The sequence below is a fragment of the Tympanuchus pallidicinctus genome, unplaced genomic scaffold, assembly GCF_026119805.1.
Source record: "Tympanuchus pallidicinctus isolate F22 unplaced genomic scaffold, pur_lepc_1.0 scaffold18, whole genome shotgun sequence".
Lineage (NCBI taxonomy): Eukaryota > Metazoa > Chordata > Aves > Galliformes > Phasianidae > Tympanuchus > Tympanuchus pallidicinctus.
This window is the reverse complement of record NW_026294699.1, coordinates 14219106-14237165: the sequence shown is the minus strand read 5'-3', so window position 1 is coordinate 14237165 and position 18060 is coordinate 14219106. Positions and strand designations below refer to the sequence as shown.

At 40.1% G+C, this 18060-nt stretch overlaps 1 protein-coding gene across 2 annotated transcripts; it reads right to left on the bottom strand.

Moving 5' to 3' along the window:
- Nucleotides 1-709: 709 nt before the first annotated feature.
- USP42 (ubiquitin specific peptidase 42) lies at nt 710-17473 on the bottom strand. 2 transcript variants are annotated; one of them, XM_052680517.1, is made up of 17 exons: nt 17362-17473; nt 14679-14892; nt 13941-14144; nt 12672-12782; nt 12414-12516; nt 12202-12269; nt 11963-12033; nt 11361-11443; nt 9253-9364; nt 8787-8927; nt 8499-8599; nt 7909-8047; nt 6665-7396; nt 6201-6286; nt 4040-5524; nt 3268-3557; nt 710-822 (listed from the first exon to the last, which is right to left on the bottom strand). In XM_052680517.1, the coding sequence occupies exons 2-16, from the start codon at nt 14881-14883 to the stop codon at nt 3299-3301; spliced, it is 3900 nt and encodes a 1299-aa protein (XP_052536477.1). In that variant the 5' UTR covers nt 14884-14892; nt 17362-17473; the 3' UTR covers nt 710-822; nt 3268-3298. The 2 variants fall into 2 exon arrangements, with proteins under 2 accessions (XP_052536477.1, XP_052536476.1); XM_052680516.1 differs by lacking the exon at nt 17362-17473 and adding an exon at nt 16353-17320.
- Between the last annotated feature and the right edge of the window lie 587 nt (nt 17474-18060).

The window sequence follows — 18060 nt, the reverse complement described above, 5'->3', positions numbered from 1 at the left end:
GAAGTATTGATGGCCAAATGGTGTTGGTTTCCATTGATACTTAATGTCACTCATGGGAGTATTGGGATGGTTAAAGTATTGATGGCTAAATGCTGTTGCTTTTTATTGATAGTTAAAGTCACTGATGGGAATACTGGAATGGCTAAACTTTTGCTGGCTAAAATGTGTAGGTTTTGACTGGTGGTTAAAGTCACTGATCAGAGTACTGTCATGGCTAAATATTGATGACTACAAGGTGCTATTTTTGACTGAGTTCAAGATACTGATGTGAGTGTTGGGATGGCTAAAGTACTGATGGCTAAAAGTTGTGCATTTTAATTGATATTTAATGTCACTGATGGGAGTGTTTGGATTGCTAAAGTATTGATGGCTAAAAGGTGTTGGTTTTGATTGATAGTTAAAGTCACTGATGGGAGCATTGGAATGGCTGAAGTATTGCTGGCTAAAAGGTGTTGGTTTTGATTGATAGGTAAAGTCACTCATAATAATGTTGGAATGTCTAAAGTATTGATGGCTGAAAGGTGTTGGTTTTGACTGATAGGTAAAGTCACTGATGGGAGTGTTGGGATGGCTAAAGTATGATGGCTAAGAAGTGTTGGTTTTGCTTGATAGTTAAAGTCACGGATGGGAGCATTGAGATGTCTAAAGTGTTGATGGCTAAAAAGTGTTGTTTTGGTTGATGGGTAAACTCACTGATTGCAGCGATGAGATGTCTAAAGCAGCCGATTCTGATGATGTGAAGTGTTCGCTTTTGTTGAAAAGTTGTTGGCTTTGACGGTTGTTTTCGTTTGAGTATTGAAGGCTTCAATTAGTAATTTGCATCTGAAAGACAAATAGAGAACATTATTCTCTGCTGTGAGGTTCAAGGTGTAGCTGTCTGACTCGCTGTCCTTATTTCTAAACAGAGAGGTCCCAAATCTGCGTGCAGTTTGATCAACTCTGTGACTGCAGGGCTGATCTGACTGGGGAAGGCTCCTGAGAATCTCTCAGTGAAGTGACTCTATTTCAGTCCTATGCTAGCAACTCTGCTAACTGCACAGAATACTGCGACAACACTTTAACAGCAAAGGGCACGTCTTACCTGTAAGTCAGCTTAGACAGCATCTTTGTTTTATTAATCATCTTGTGGTCAACCTGACCAAATCTCAGCTTCGAAAACAGAAGCTTTCAGAAACTTGCTAGAGGACATATGAATGCAGGAAAATAAGGATTTTAAAACTTGTCCCTTCTGCTTTTTCCTTAAGCCACGAGCTACACCTGGCTCATTTATTCACAGCAATATCAGTCTGGATGAAAGGCACAACCTAACAAGTCCTTCTCAGTCCTTCACTACACTTTCTTAGTCTATTTTTGACTAGTGTAGAAAAACAATTTGCCATCTGTTGGCCAGAGAATTTATTAGAGCCAGAAGAGCATTAGAGGACATCCATTTTTACCTGTGCTGTTGTTCCTGATTGATCAACTAAAACAGAGAAACTTAAAAACTTAAAAATTTAGTACAATTGGGATTCTTTTGAGTTAGTATCATAAGAAGTGTGGTTTTTACAACAGTAATAGTCCTCATTTCTTTTTTTCAGCAAAGGGACAGATATAATATTAAAGCTCACAGTAATGATTGATCAGCCAGCCTTCTCCAAAATATCGTATCCTTAGATTAAAACTTCTGGTTGTCAAAATACAATCATGCTCCTCAACAACTGTACTTCACCTTGGGGAAACTTTTCAGTGCCTGAATCCACCCACTGTGGCAATTTACTTCCCTATCCAAGCAATGCAATTCCTGCAGGTAAAAATCTCTTCTGGAAATCAACTTCTCCAAATATGGAAAGGCAGTTCAATGTAAAGCAGGAAGATTAATTCCTTTGCTTCCTGTACCAGGATAACATTTTCAACACTGGACTATTATCAAAAGGGATTGCCAGGGACTGTTAAGCCATCTGATAATAATGGGTAGGTACAAAATGTCAAAGTTCAAGGTGAAGCTTGCCTTCGATAGCAAGCTATCTTCTTCAGAGATTACATTTGTTACCTGTAAGAGGTAAACACATTTGGACAGGGAGGGAGATTGATTTCAAAAACAGATGCAGTCTTGCCAGTAATGCAGCTAGTATTTTTCAGAGTACTGATATTCTGTACACACAAATACGTGGATTATATATAATACATTAAAAAAAAAAAAGTGAACATTAGAAACTTTACAGCCCTGCTGAATCAGTATGTCTCTATAGTCCTAACTAATTTATCCTATTGTGAGTGCTTATTAAAATATCCGAGTAATTGGGACTGGGATCTCATGTCAGTAGCAGGCATCTATGGTTGTTTTTAAGTAACACACACTATTTAGGAAAAAAATAGTGGAAAATGTTGTCAAATTTGATGTTTAGAGGCTGAATTTGTTACAGTGTGCAATCTTCCTCATCATATAACACCAGAGCTAATTAATTTAAACTATATTATCTACTGGGTGTCCAGGTCAGGATGATGAGAAGAACAGAGTTCAGCATGAGTTAAACCAGGGACTCAGTTTGGTACTCTCTCTGTAGAAAACTAAATACAAACTTGACTTTTTTATACTAAAAATGGGTAACAGCTATTTTGTCAGCCTGTTTCTCTGTATTTTTTAACCCTACACTAACAGCAAAAAGAACTCAACGAGAAGTAAAACAGCAGCAGGAATTTAACATACTTTCCAGGTGTCTCATGGTAAAGGATTCTCTGGAGAGTTAAGAACTGTGAATTCAGTGCGCTTAGAAGGCAGATCTACACCTGAAACAAAACTGTGTCAGTATTACCACCAACTTATGTTACTCTGAATAAGCAGTCAGCACTAGTTCTGTCATACAATAAAGCTGAACATAGCCTTTTATTTAAAGAAATTATTCTGGCAGTCTTTTTTAGGAAGACGGTGTTTCAGCAGTACCAACCTGGAAGTCTCCCTTCTCTTCCAACTACTCTGTCTCCTTATTTTTCCCAGTTAGTTGGACTGAATCTAATATATTTTGCATCTCTCCCTCCTGTTCACCATTTAACCTTCAAATTTAAACCCAAAAGATTTGTTTCTCCATCTCTTTACTTCAAACTTTATTTCCTAGCGATCCTTCAAGCATAGGGGAAAAAAACCAGCTTATTAACCTCTTCCTTCTTAAATATTTCTGCAGACTATATGGACTGTGCATACTACAAAGATTTCAGCAACCGTTTAAAGACTGTTTTAATAACCTCCATGCGAATTAAAAAAAATTCTCTGAACGCCCAGTGGCCCCTTACCTTTAATATTCTCATTGGATGCAATGGAGATCTAGTTCTTGATTTTGCTCCCACAGGAATGCATGCCTTCCTTGTCAGGTTGTCTACTGCCATCATTTCCGTATTGCTCACGTAAACAGTCACCAGGAGAGTGAGATTCTTCCTTCTCCCATGCTTGCTTCTGGAAACGAAGATCCGAGCTTTCCAAGAAGCCTTTCTCCTTCCTGGTGTGTTTCTTCTTTTTCTTTTTTTTCTTATGTTTGCGATTGTCATTGTCAAAGTGGAGCACAGAGGAATCCGAATCATAATGTCTGAAGGAAACATGCAAGTTAAAAATAGAAAAAAGATGTAGCCCTTGATGTATATACGAAATGTTACTTATTTTACCACAGATGATGATTTGCAGCATGTCAGCTATTTTGTGGTACTTTGTGCACTTCTAACTATAGATGCGGCAAACTTAAGCCCTCAGATTGAAGGACAATAGATCCTGGTTTGTAAACAAATCACTAACATTGGCTAGTTCTGGAATATATGCAATTAAAAAAAAACCTGTTTTTAGCTAATTGAGAATGCTAAGCAGATGTGATTCTAACTATGTGGTCCAAATACAGTGTTCTAATACAATTCACCTAAATCTTTCCTAACTTCAATTGATCAACCTAACAACATGGTCCCCAGCCAGATCATGCTATAAAACTAAGTTAGAAACAATGAAAAAGAAGGAAGATACGAGAAACACCCAGAAAAGAATTAGGAAGAAATTGCTGAGTATGCTGGAATCCTTGCTTACTTGTAATCCTTCTCTCGATGTTTATCTTTGGACTTCTTCTTGGCTTTCTTGAATTTTTCCATCTTTTGCTCATCCAAAACCTCTTTTTCTACCTTTCTGCTTTTCCTTTCTGTTTCACTTTCACTACTTTCTGCATATTTTCTTTTCCAGTCATTTCGTTTTTCATTTTTGGGGGAGAAGTCCCCACGATTTAAATGAGTTGATGGAACAGGTGGAAGTATATGTCTTTCATGAGAATACTTTTCAGGTTGCTGCCAGGCTAGTGAACAGTGTTGTGAGTGTGCTCTGTGACTGCTAAAGTGACGTACGTCCTTCTCTCTAGAGAGTGAGTTGTGAGGCCGTCTGCTTTTGTAATGATAATCCTTATGTGGCCTGGTGCAAGCATGACTTGATTTGTCATAATCTTTATTGTAATGGGAGAACTTTCTTTCTCGACTATCTCCTTTTGCATGAAAATAATAGTAATCATTGTAGTGTCTGCATTTTTGCCATCTCCAGGATTCATCTTGATAGTATCTTTCTCTGTTCCAAGTTCTCTCCTCTTTGGAACAGTAATATCTACTCCTATCTTGTTCACGTCCTCTGCTTTGAGATCTGTAATGAGAATATTTCCCTGAGCTTCTGCTGACATCAGGGCTGTTTCTTTCAGTATGGGAAGATCTGTATCTGTTTCCATTCCAATACTCCTGCTTGTGACGACTTTGCTTATTTGTTTCCACACTACGAGAGCACCTCCTTCTGTGGAAATGACCACCCCGTTTGCTCTTTTGCTTCTCCCTCTCTTCTGTATCAGAGTGTTCTTTTTTTCTTCTGTAGTGCCCTTTGTCAGTTGTTTTAGAATCGTGTATCTTTTTACCTTTTTTCTTATGCTTATTTTCTTCATAATTCCTATTAGTCGGCCCCTTGTTTTCTCTAGAAAATTGACTCTCCAAAACTTTATCCAGCTTTGTAACAGAAGAGTCATTAACAGGTGGTACATCTACATGGTTATTAGATATGTCCTTTGTATCTTGGCATTTATCTCCAGTATCTAGACACGGTGGTCCTTTAGAACTACATTCAAAATCAGACTTTATAGAGGAAGCCTGTCCTAATTCCTCTTCAGTCTCAGGAGACACTTCACTATACAAAGGATTTTCTTTTGCAATGAGATCAAGTTCTTCTGATCTTAAAAGTTCGTCTTTGTCACCACTGTCTTCAGGCTCAAAATTTAAAAGGAATTCATCTAAAGTGTCCAAGGATCCTCTCCTAACCTCGTGCTGACCACTGACATTGGGTTGTGCATTATCAGCTTTTGTTACAATACTTTCGGCAACTTCTTCTTTGGCAGAACTAATTTCAGTATCCGATTGAATAAAAAGATCCGCACCGTCATAGTTCAAGACGGAAGGAAGTTTTTGGAGTTCTTCATAGACCAACAGCGCATTCATCATTCCTGTTTCCATAAGACAATTGTTCTCAGAAGATTTCTGAGGTCCAGGGGCACTACACAGAATAAAAACACTTTTGTTGAAAGAGATGAATATTAAAAGTAAAAGTCTGTAGCACAAATCTAAATAAAGCAATCAACCAACAAAAACCTCATGACTACCTGAACCCTCTTTAAGACATCCAATTTAAACACCTGTCTTTTGATTATTACACTCTCCTCAGTTTTCAGAAAAAGTGTTTTTTTTCCATCTTGCTTCTGGTTGTATTGCAACAAGACAAACAAACAAACAAGCCCAATACATCTATCTTCTTCCACGTGCTGATCTGACTACCATCAATAGCCAAAACCGCTCTATCTGCTCTCCCATTCCAACTAGAAAAAACAACAATTGAAACACAGATTTCTCACTGTCCCCCAAATGAGAGAGCAGGTGATGAAAATTTATATTTACATATGCTAGTGCTGTAAAAAAGGAGAAACAGACAACACTTCTACAGACAAGGGTAAAAAATGGAAAAACATTCTATGAAGAAGCAGAAGTCTTCCACGGGGCACCAATGTGCATCAGAGTAATAGGCACTGTGCTGATCACCAGTTCTGCTCGTTACACTAGACATATGGTATAGAATTCTCTCTACTGACTTAAATCTTCCAATTAAAGAATATGTAGGCAGGTAAAACCATGAAAAAGTTGCATAAAACCTTGTAATGAAACTGTTTTCACTTTACCTTATTTCCTCTGACAAGCTGTTCAACTGGCCGTATTTAAAGGAATTTAGCATTTCTCGAGAGGCTGGATACAAAGTTACAGGCATCTGCAATTAAAAGGTAGAAATTAACAGGCAGAAAACAAAAGGTATTTGTAGCAGTATTGCAGACTAGCGTTTTCAGAAATTCTGCATTAAATTTATGCAAGACTGCTTTGAGTTATATGTGCTGGCTGCACTTTACATGCAACACCAACTCACTCCCAAAAATATACTTTATGAAATTTATGAAGTTTTATCCCAACTGTACTTAAGTTGGTACGTTTTAATATCTGCTCAGCTCTGCAAATTCTAATAGGATAATATCACATAGTGCTATGAAGAAATTTGTGTTGTTTTCTCAGTATTTCACATGAATTGGGAACATTATAGCACTTCTGAATACATCATAGGTGAGAAATTCTAGATGGAAAAAGCATAACTTACTGTTTTAAGCACTCCATTGGTTTTAGAAAATAACATTTTTGAAGGTTTAGCAGATGGGACTTGGCAACTGGAATCATCAAGTTTCAGTCCATTTTCTTTAGGTTCATTATCTAAACTATTAGCACCACTTAGTGAATCATTTTTTGGCAGCTCATGCTGGGATCTTTCCTCTTCAGCATTCTGACAGGAAGAATGGCAGTCCTGCAATGTACAGACCTTTTCAAACGACATTCCCTTGGGAGATATTATTTTGTCATTCCTTGTAAGTAAGTCCTCTGATGACTTCTCCTCCTCAGGTTTTCTTAAAAATTCTGTACAATAAAAGACTGCGTTATCAGAGCAGAGTTCAGGAATTCCATTCACCACTGGCTCAGTGAAAATGTCATCCAGAACATCTTGTTCGAAAATATTAGCAGCAGCTAACATTGTAGGTGTATTTGAGGTAGACTCTGCTGCACGATTTGTATCTGTGGATGAAGGAATAGATATAGTCTCATCCTCCTCCAGAGCAAGAAGACAGTCAGGCTCTGACAGTGTATCACGTTCAGGCAATTTGTTATTAAGACTGATAACGAGCGTCTGATCTATTGATGGGTTGATGATTGAAGGCCTGACCATTGTCCAGTTTTCAGCACAAGCTATGGGTGGAGCTGAAGATGGCCTTTTTAAGGTGAGACCTACGGTATTGGGTTCGTCTTTTGAAGGTATCTTTCCATTTAAGCGACTTGAATTCTGTGTTTAAAAAGAAGAGATTGCAAGATGGATAAATGCAAATTCTACAAATTATCTAAACACCTAAAAAGAAAAAAAACCCACCACCCTTCAAATACAAAGGCAAGTCCAATAAATGGTTACTTCCTAGTTTCACTGCATATTGCTTTCAAATGCATGTCACTTCTGAAATCCATTCAAACAACTTAACACTGTAGAAAGCTATTCCCAAATATGCTTATTTTCTCCTTTAAACATACCATGCAAACCGCAAAATAATTGTTCTGGTGATCAGATATAAGACAAATGGATTTCACTGTCTCACCTAAAGTGACACTGATAGGAAAAATATTTTTTTAGTTACTTAAGTATTAGTAGACTATTTAAATAGTAGCATAAGAAAGCTCTGAAGAAAGCTGCACAGGGGAAAGGAAAATAAAACTAAGATGCTGAAAACAAATAAAAATCCCATACTCCACTATCAATTTAGTGCCATTATCTGCTCCCCACCATTCCCTACTCCCCTCAATTACCTTAATCATATTAGGAGGAAGTCGTGGTCCCATGAAGCTGTCCGGCTTACGATTAGTCTCCTTTTGACCGACGAGTGAACTGGGATGAGGCGGCGCTGGTAAGTAAAGAGTACGTTCTCCAAGTGTGAAATCGTAGCACCTTCAGAAAAGAGTAGTGAGCTTAGTTTAGAGTTGGTCTTTCAGCCTGCTCTTGGACTAAATCCTATCCGAAAGTTTTAGAGGAACAGTTCATAGGATACAGAAGTCATGTATGGAAGACTTAAACAAGACTACGAACTAAAAAATAGACAGTGGTTTTCATACGATTCTGTTCAGAGTAATAACTGAGTCTTACACAACTTACCACCTCGCTTTCTCCCTTTTTCTAAATTAGCCAGCTACACATAACAGCTACATAGCAATTTGCAAAGAGTAGCAATTTAAGGCCAAGCAGTGAACACTAAAAAATGACAAGGAGTTTCAAGCTAGGCAGAGTTGAATTATACAAGTAGTATTTTTCTAGAACAGATAGAAAAACACTTGAAAAGAAGAAAAGTGTAAATAACAGGAAAGTAAATATGTTCTGAACACATTTTAATATTTGTTATTACCTGGTATAAAATAGTAAATAAGCTTGCTGAGCAAGGACTGTTTCGATGTTACTTCGCACTACTGCAGAATCATTCATCTGATACCAAAATCCATCAGCAGCCTGCAAATAAAGACAATCTTCAGATAACTGCTTGTTTTCCAAATGAAATCACTAACAGGACACCACAGAACAACATATACACAAACATATAATGAAATCTTCTACTCTAGAAACAATGGTTATCAATAACATTTGAACTGGTTTAGCAGCACAAATTTTACCATGCTAGAATGATGTTGGTATCTACCTTTATGAAGCAGAAGTAGTGTCCTGTCTGAGAACTGGCGCCGCTGTGAACCACAACCGCATATAAGGCATAAATGAGTGGTTCTCCATCTGGTTGAGACATATAAGCTCCAAGGTCAAAATACTCAGGATATTCAACATCCTGAAGAGAGAACAAGAAGATACAAACATTATTTCCAAATTCTTCATTTTGGCTTGGCAAACAAGCCTGGGAACAACATTTCCAAAAAAACAAAGATCAGAATTACAAGGGTTATGTCAAAAGTAATGCCTCCTGTTTTATGATGTCAGCTCATGACATCAGAGGCAGCTGCTGGTAGGAAGGAAACAGAGGGTTGAACCTTCTCACCAACATTCTGTGACATGGTGCTGTGTGACAGATGGCAGCAGAGGGGTACTCTGAATATCTGGCCTTTGGGAAAGTCCAATTCCAAGATGACAAAGCTGTACTACAGCTATAAATGTACCTTGGTCTCCTTCACGCCCGTGAAATCTGCAAATCTTTTCAGTGATAGTGTGAGAATATTGGAAGAACGATGTATTGTAAATCTCTTTGTTGCTGGCACCATCTTCTTGCATCTTAAAAACAAGCACAGACAGCTGGTTAAAAGCATCTTGTTTTTCCACCCAAAACAAACATACAAAATACATAACATTTTTCTTTCATACAAAGCAGATAGGAGGATATAAGAGGACATCTCTACTGAACAAAATAATAAAGGATTTAGAACATTTTCTTCTGATAGCCAAACAAATGTCTGAACAAGTACTTTTGTTACGCCTAAAAGGTAAGGCTTCACAACAGCTCAGAGTGCAGCACGAACACGAATCTATCATTAGGTTACATCACTGGATGGTAAGGCAAGGTACCATTTCTTGTTACACAAAAATGGCTTCTCAGAACTTGTGTCCTGGATAAACTGAAAGTGGAACAAGGGAGCCTCAGCCCTAAGGACTAGTTACAGCAAATAATTTCCAAAATGGATCATCTATTAGCATCAAAAACACAAGAGAAGCACAATCATTCTACAAGAAGGAGATGTCTGACTTATGTCTTTCTGTACAGATGTTGTCTGAAAAGAGACTGAAACTATCTGCAACTCTGGAACACAAGTGTTAATTTTACGTTTGGTACATTGCCCACTCAAAGGCAGGATCTACAGTGCAAGCTGCAAAATACAACCACTAGCACAAAGACTTCCTCGAGAAAAGTACTGTCGATAGCTAATAAAAAGAAAGAATAAAAGTGTCTCTCTTCAAATTGTGCTGTCAAAATACAAGGCAGAGAGTTCAAACGAGAAGAGAATGCCTAAGATCCAAAAAGAATCCCTTCTTCAAAATAAACAAAAAAATCCAAGCATTTTATAGAATTACACAAAAACTGTAATTAGATACAAAGTTTTAAGGCAGTCACCTTTACTAGAAAAAAAAAATCATCGCAGGAATGAAGAGATGTCAACTGCAAAAAAAGGAAGGAATGGGATTGTTTATCAGCAGAGGACCAGGTACTGTACAGTCACAAGGCTGTTCTTTCCAAATTTGCAAAAAGGCTGAGAATCCCAGCTTTGTGTGTGACTCAGCTGCACAGAGCACGTAATGAAGGGCTGTGCAATTCATAGGTGAGGTGCTTGTTACACTTATCTTACTCTTCATCAGACACAATCTGTAAGTTATGAGAATTCTGAATACGAGACATGTTGCTGTCTAGGATCCACAGACTAAGATTAACTTGGGGTTAACTTATTTTAACAACCTATGGGATGCTCTTCATTAAACCTGCCGATTTTCTTACAGTTTTCCAACAACAAAAAGCAGATACTGCATTTTGCACTTGGAAGTGCCAGACAGAAATCCTACAGAAACGAACCTAGCAGACTTTGCTTTTCTGAGTACTTGTTTGAAGAACAACTTGTTTTACCAAAGTATATCGTACAGATGTTCAATTACTTCTCACATACACAGAAATGTTTTTCATATCTTAACTTGATACGCTTTCACCAAGTGAAGGGTAGGTGGAAGGTAGTTCACTTAAGACAGCAGTAGCTCATGTTCTACATATCAAGAACTGCTCAAGGCACTGTATTGTGAGCCAGCTGAGGCTGCTAACATGACTGATCATGGAGCCAGCTCGCATTCACTGAGACTAAGTCTAACTTTGTTTCCCAGGGAATGCTAGGATCTTCAGCAACCTGCTGTTGACTCCTATCCCAAATTACAGTCCATAGCCCTTTGATAAGCAGCAGTGAGCTGAAGCAGTCATCTTTTAAATTCTGGCAATAGGAATATTTGAGCTCAGAACACACATCTAGGAGGCATGACAAGCCACAGAGCAGACAACACTTGAATAAAATAATGTCAGCCAAAGGCTTCACTTCTTTCATTTACAAAATATGTATTATTTTCAAGTTTTTATTATTTCAGTTCATTAATTGTTTAAACAAAATGAAGCAAAGACAACAACAAAGGAGCTGTGTCTCATTATTTCCAAATGAAGTAAAAAAGTAGCTTATGGTCTAAGTCATGCAGTACATTAATCCAGTATCTAATAGAAATATGTAACTAGTAATAATCTTACTTGCTGCACTTATAGCAATTGTCTCCATCCAGCTGTTCGGGTTTCACAAATTGTTCTAGAGCTTCGATAACAGAAGAAATGTGCTGGAGAGATAAGAAAGAAGAGCATTAGTCAAAGGAAATTCAAAATTCCAAAGACTTACTAGTAGTTTATGAGAGAATCTTGCTAACTCATACTTAGGAGATCTAATATGAACCAGCAAGCACTGTGAAGAAAGAAGCAGAAAGAGTATGCTCAGCACATACCTGATTTGAAAGCAATCTTACTTTGAAACAAATAATTCTGCAATACCACAAACAGCATCTGCAGTGTACTTTGTCATCAGTAATGGGGACAATCAGTCTAATAATTACATTCATATTGAGGTAGAACAACAAAGAAGTACAACAGTATCACCATTTGCGTAAATACGGTAGTTATTCTTCCAGCTTAAAGCCAATGCAGATGTGGAGATGGTTTACAATGCTTCCACAGAAGGACAAAGTCCAACCCACTTCCCAGTCACCACTCGGCTCTTGTTTTAACAACATATTTTTTAAATTGAGTGAGATTATTTTAGAAAGTTGCACATGTATTTAAACATCTTGAACAAAAAATCTTACCTGTATATCCAGAGGTATATCAAGGTATGGCTCATATGTATCCGAAACTGCTTTGCAGTTCAAGCACTTTACTGGATTTAAAAACAAACAAACAACAAATGCTTTACAAGCAATATGTGAAAGAGACTAACTGCCCAGTCTCCAACTAATGATACATACTGCTTAAGTCACATTACAAAGTGCTTTACTACAGAAGATAGAGATCAGTTCTGAGGGCAGTAATATTGTTTTTAAAGTACCTCTGGATCTTAGAAATCCTCCAAATATTTGATGAATGATGGTGGTTGCTTGAGAAGATCTGTCTAGTCTGGAAACAAATGATAATCAGACCTCAGAAGATTTGAGATACAGAATGAACTTTTCAAAGAGTTCTATGAAAGCCACGGACAGACTTTCATTTATGACAGTAAATAGAGAACAGAAAGGTGCTAGAGAAGTAATTTATGCTTACATGGGGCAGCCATCCAAACACGCTTCCTGCATAGCATCAACAGTGAAGCGTAAGAACTCGTGCGCATCTTCCTGAGCACCATAGTGGAAATGTTTTGCTATTCCTAATGAATAAAAAGGTTATAATATTTATCTCATATAAAAATGAAAGAAAACTTTATTTCTAAAACCTCTCTTCCAGATAGTAACAGAACGATTTGTAACATCATCTCCAAATATTAAAAGATATCAAAAAAGAAAAACAGCTGAAATCACTTACTTTTAAGTTCATGGACAATAACTACAGGCTTGATGGCATCAAGAGCACAACACAGGACTCGGTTAATGTGAGTTTCCATACTGCACATCATGCAGAAGCCTTGACAATTACCTGCACGGTGAAAGAAGAAAGCATCGCAGTCTAATGAAATATACATAGCTACAAAGAAATAAGTCTTAACTGAGGACACAACATCCATGCTCCATTCTGTTCTTCTAAGATGCCAATATCTCAGCAGTCTTGTGACGTTTTGTTACACAAAACTCTTTATATAGAGTAAAAATATCCACCAAGCCTGTACTAAAATGTATTTTCTGATGAGAAACCTAGAAAACTATTTCAAAGTCACTTTTTTTAAAGGCTGACAGGAATGTCAACTCCAGACATATACATGAGGAGAGAACATAGGACACTGATGATGCAGCATAAAGAGAACATGTGTTATTTTCAGCACACTGCTGTCAGGTGAGCTTCTTGGTAGAGAGCTAAGAATCCTTTGGGAGAAAGGAAAGATGAAAGTAATGTATGCTATAATACTTCTGCCCTCCTTTTTTCAAAGAGATTTTTACTTGAAACAACTTTTACATACAGTAAGAAAACAGTTAAATTTCTAGAAAGAAATACTAAGATAGCAAATTAGAAAGCATACAGGTGCCTTTGTAAATGCACACATATACAGGCATGGTAAGAGTCTCCTAGGCTTAAATAAATTCAAGTATAAAATTCAAAGAAAAGAGTAAATAAAATACAAGACTTTATTTAGGACGAAGTCAGTCTACATTTTAATACATTGAAATTTGTAGTTGAGTTGGTAACAGCCCAGCTCATATTGCTTTCTATAGTGATTTTTTTTGTTGTTTTTGCTGTTGTTTTTCAACTGGTTCAACAATGATCACACCATTTAGTCCAGCATAGCGTATTATGGATTCTAGGCTGTGAAGACTAAGGATCTGTGATGCCAGAACCCTAAATTTTATCACCTGTCTACCAGGAACCCCAGATGCCAAATGAAATGCATTATTTTCCAACGCGTTTCATTATTTACACAAAGCAAGAAATCTTTTTTTTTTCTTTCTTTTTTCTTCCCTCACCGTGCTACATTAAAGGCAAAATCACTCCATATGCTGTTCTGGGCCCACTGTTAATACAATGTTCAAAGCCAACTTTTACAGGTAAAATCAGATAAGTACAATTTCTTCAGAGAATCACTGCTGCTATTTCAACCTCAGAGCTGTCCCACAGATTTCAAACCGTGTTACAAGTACTCACACGACTGGGTATGCTCAAGGGAAAGCATGTAGTTGGCGAGTGGGGGTGTGTAGGTCAAACACTGTAGAATAGAATTAATAAAACACGTATTGCCAAGATTGTAGAGTCCAACTCCAACTCCATTTTGTGTTTGTTGCCAATCCATACAAATCTTCTCAGGTGGAAAAAGAATCCTTTCTGGTGGAGCAATTCCATCATTGATGACTGCAAGAAAGTTGTATTTTAAAACATAAGGGCTTTTGCTCTGTTCAAAAAACAAATATTTAAAAAATAGCATTCTGCAGGAGCATCCACAAGAACCAACAATAATCCAAACCAGAAAGTTTTATTACAGACAGCTTTAATATCACCACTCCAATTTGCTGGTAACACACGGTGGTGATGGGCAATGTAAGAACAAGCAACTATCAGAGAAGACAGCACTACAGAGCACTGTTACCATTCAAAAACTTGTGCATGGCAACAACAAAGCACACTTCTCTTTGCAAAACAAAGACATGGATGAATCTGTGTATTAAAAATTATCCCCATACTTCAGCATAGACTGCAAATATATCAAGACTAGGTTCTGCAACACCGATCCGCTTCAGCTGTCTTTGTCAATTCACTAACTTGAAATCTACTGAAGCCTTTATTCCCAGCAGTCCCATTTCACATCAGTGCAACAAGTAAGAACTGCATTTCCTACTTTTGTTTTGCTTTGAAGAAAATGGAAGCACTATAAAAGACCACACTTACCTAAATCTTCAACGGAAAAAGGTCTAACTTTTTCAGATGATTTACAATAAATAGCACCTCCACGTCCTTCGTTCTCAGAGACCTGGTTTTGGTTTTTTGCAGTGCGTGACTTCATAGTTTTAGTACGGGGTTTCCTGGGTTTACCGGATTGTCTCGATGAGGACTTTTTGGCCTTTGAAGATTTTGGCTTGTTATCTATGGTCATTGTTCATATCTGCAACAGAGACAGAAGTGCTGGTTGACATAAGAATGTCAGTGCTACACAAAGAGAAGAGCAGAAGAAATTCTGTGACTTAATCTCAAAGAAATAGCCTGAAGAATTGAATAGCTAACCACTAATAGCTCATGTAAAGGACTTAAAGAAAACCCCAAACATGCAAAATCAAAATTTCTACCAAAACTCTATGGGTACTACCTTAACTCCTGCACAACTACCAACTGGTGACATTTTCACTTTCAAGGGATTTTAATCTATTACAGTTATGGTGTGTTGATTTTTTTTAATATAAAAACATATATGTCATTCTCTGAGGGATAGTAGTTATTCACCTATTGATGGTGTTTGAGCACCACGACTTTAAAGCCTGCCTGTTTCTGTTTTGTGTGCACAAAAGTAACTGCATTTAGCTGTTACTTTTTTGCTTTCTTTCCAATACTCATTTTCTATCTCACTGTCTACTGTATCAATCAAAAAGGGTTTCTTGCAATTCTACCATAACAGCTTTTAAACACTATTCTATAACAGCTTTTACATAGCGTTCTCACATCATTTAGTGATTCTGAGTCAGTCTGTGAGGGCTGTTGGGTCAGTACCACGAGGTGCGTTTTCCCAGCCAATAGGAGCTATAAGGAGAGGGACATCCATGCCCTGCCATGCTAACATTCAGGAGATACTGCACTCCTGTGAGCTGCATACCTCTGAGCCTCAACACCCAGAGAAATCTTGGGGAAGGAGACTAAGAAAATGCGTGTGCACTTCTTTCTGCCAAAGTTTCTTTGACCCCTCCATGCTTTGGGTATAACTCTGGCAGCACTACTAGTGCTATCTTGCACCTATCACACTCACAACTCCTTCTATAAGCTGAAAAGTTAGATGCTTTTTGGGCTTTCTGTTTCAGTTCCATTTTGTAAAGTTGCATTTCCCTGCTGTAAAACAACAGAGGAATGTAAGCCATAAAAAGGAAATGGCAAAAAGACCCTCAGCCCTCAAGGACAACATCAATAACTGATTTAAAGTCCTTTTTGAAATGCTGCTTAGGTTTCAAGATGACACCACGTTAAAGACGTGTAACTGTGTATATGTAGTAAGGAGCTGAACAATGGGAGGAATTATCACTGTCCGTGGGTAAATGTTTTCTGCAGCACTCACACTAGGTGTAGGGAACCAACCTAGCAGGGACTGAAACCATCAGCCAGTTCCTTATACTGGACTGACTGAGAACAGCGTGAAGTGGCTTCAGATTTATAGCAAAACTTGATTGCTATTCATTAGATTTACAATACGCTGAACAAAGCACAGTAAATTTGAGTCCCACAAATGACAACTTGTGCGCATAGCCTCAAATTATATATTTTTCTCTTTAAATCTTCAGTTAAAAAATCATTTCAAATCCATTCCATATACATTTTTCATTTCAGAGAAAATAATATGCAAAACTAAAAAATTCATTTAACTGAGAATCGAAGGCATCCTTGTCCTATGGGAAGACTAAGGTGGCAGCGCCTGGGATCAGTGACTTTCAGATAAGATCCAGTCTTCAAACTGCAGATACCAGTGACATCTTTTTTTCTGATTGAAAGGGAAAAAGTTTCAACAACATATTTAAAACCTATTTGAGGGACAAGAAACAGAATCAAAATGGCAATGAAAAGGGAAGAACATTATTCCACACAACCCGGGAGCACCGCAATGACCAATGAGGCAAACCTTACATTCCATTTCACTGGGCCGGCCAGGGCTCCATTTTTACATACCAATAGAACACAGTGGCAGGCAGGTACCAGCATCAGAAAGAATACACCAGATACACTTTTTCAAATTACATCGCTGTCTAATTTGATCTCTGACAAAGAAGTATTAAAGCTACAGATATCAGCCGCATTTCCTTTTCCTTTATCCTACAGATACGTACATACGAGTTCTGTTCCTACAACATTCCGAAAATGAATGGACACGGTTTGTGCTTCAGGTGTTATCTCTGCACTTTCGCGTCTGCAGACTTTTCCTCAACACACTGAGAAGGAAATCAGACGTCAGCGGTTCGGGTAAGGCGGCGAAGCGCTGCCCCGTCCCGAGCTCGGCTCCAGCCCCGCACGGCGGAGAGCAGAGCGGCGGCGAGATGCGAGGGGCCGGGCCGGGGATGGGAGCGGGCGAGATCCACCAGCCGCGACGATGCTGCGATCCTAAGTCACCGCTTAAGGCTTTGTGCATGGCACCGAGGGAGCGCTCGCGGCGCGTCTTATTACAAAATTAACAGCGGCCGTACAAAGCGGGACGGACGCACGAAACAAAACCGAGCCGCGGGGTCACGGCCGCTAACGTCCGAGAGGCGACGGCCGCGCGGCCCCTCCGCCCGCCCCCAGCAGCGCCCCACGGCCCGCACCGCCCTGCTCCGCCGGAGTGCCGCCCCAACGCCCGCCCTCCCGGCCCGGCTCCGCTTTTTTTCCCTTCCCGCGTCCGTACCGGCGCTTCGCGGCCCGACGGCGGCAGGAGCGACGAGGGGTTGGCCCCGCGGAGAGACGGTTGACTATGGCAACGGGGCGGGGAAGGCGGGGCCGGGTTCCACGGAGCCGGGGGGGTGGGGAGGCGAGGCGGGCCGGGACCCCCTGTGCGGGCGGCGGCGGCGGCGGCGGCGACGGCGGCGGCGGCGGCGGGGCGTGAGGCTCCGAGCCGGCGGGAACAACGGGGCGCCGCCGAGCGGGATCTGGGCGACGCGAAACCCTCCGGCCGGGGCGGAACGCGGTGCCGGGTCCGCACGTTGGCGGTGGGAAGATAACGGAGCGGCGGGTGGCGGGCGGGACGCGGCGCATAACGGAGGCGGCGGGAGACGGCGAGAGGCAGACGGTTGCGGGGCCGGACGATTGCTGCGCCGCTGCATCGCTGTGCTGGGAGCGGCGCCCCGCCCCGCCCCGCCCCGCCCGGTGGTCCCACCCCCTCCGGCCTCCCGCCGGGCAGCGGGAAAGCGCGGGGTGGGCCGGGCCGAGCCGAGCCGGCGGCTGTCGCCGGGCGCTTCCCCTTCCCGGGCCGGCCCCTCCCCCCGGCCCATTGATTTCCAGGCGGGAGGCGCACGCGGTGCTGCCGTGCCGTGCCGGGCCCGCCGCTTTCCCCGGCCCCATTACCTGGCTCGGCCGCGCTCGACTCGGCGCTGCCGGGTCCCCCTCG

What these genes read in the sequence shown, in the direction of transcription:
- USP42 (XM_052680517.1), bottom strand. Translation starts at nt 14,883, where the DNA reads ATGACCATAGATAACAAGCCAAAATCTTCAAAGGCCAAAAAGTCCTCA. An exon ending in AGGATTTCTAAGATCCAGAG is followed by an intron (nt 12,034 to 12,201) that starts GTACTTTAAAAA and finishes TTTTAAATCCAG; the next exon opens with TAAAGTGCTTGAACTGCAAA. An exon ending in TTCCTCCTAATATGATTAAG is followed by an intron (nt 7,397 to 7,908) that starts GTAATTGAGGGG and finishes TTTTAAACACAG; the next exon opens with AATTCAAGTCGCTTAAATGG.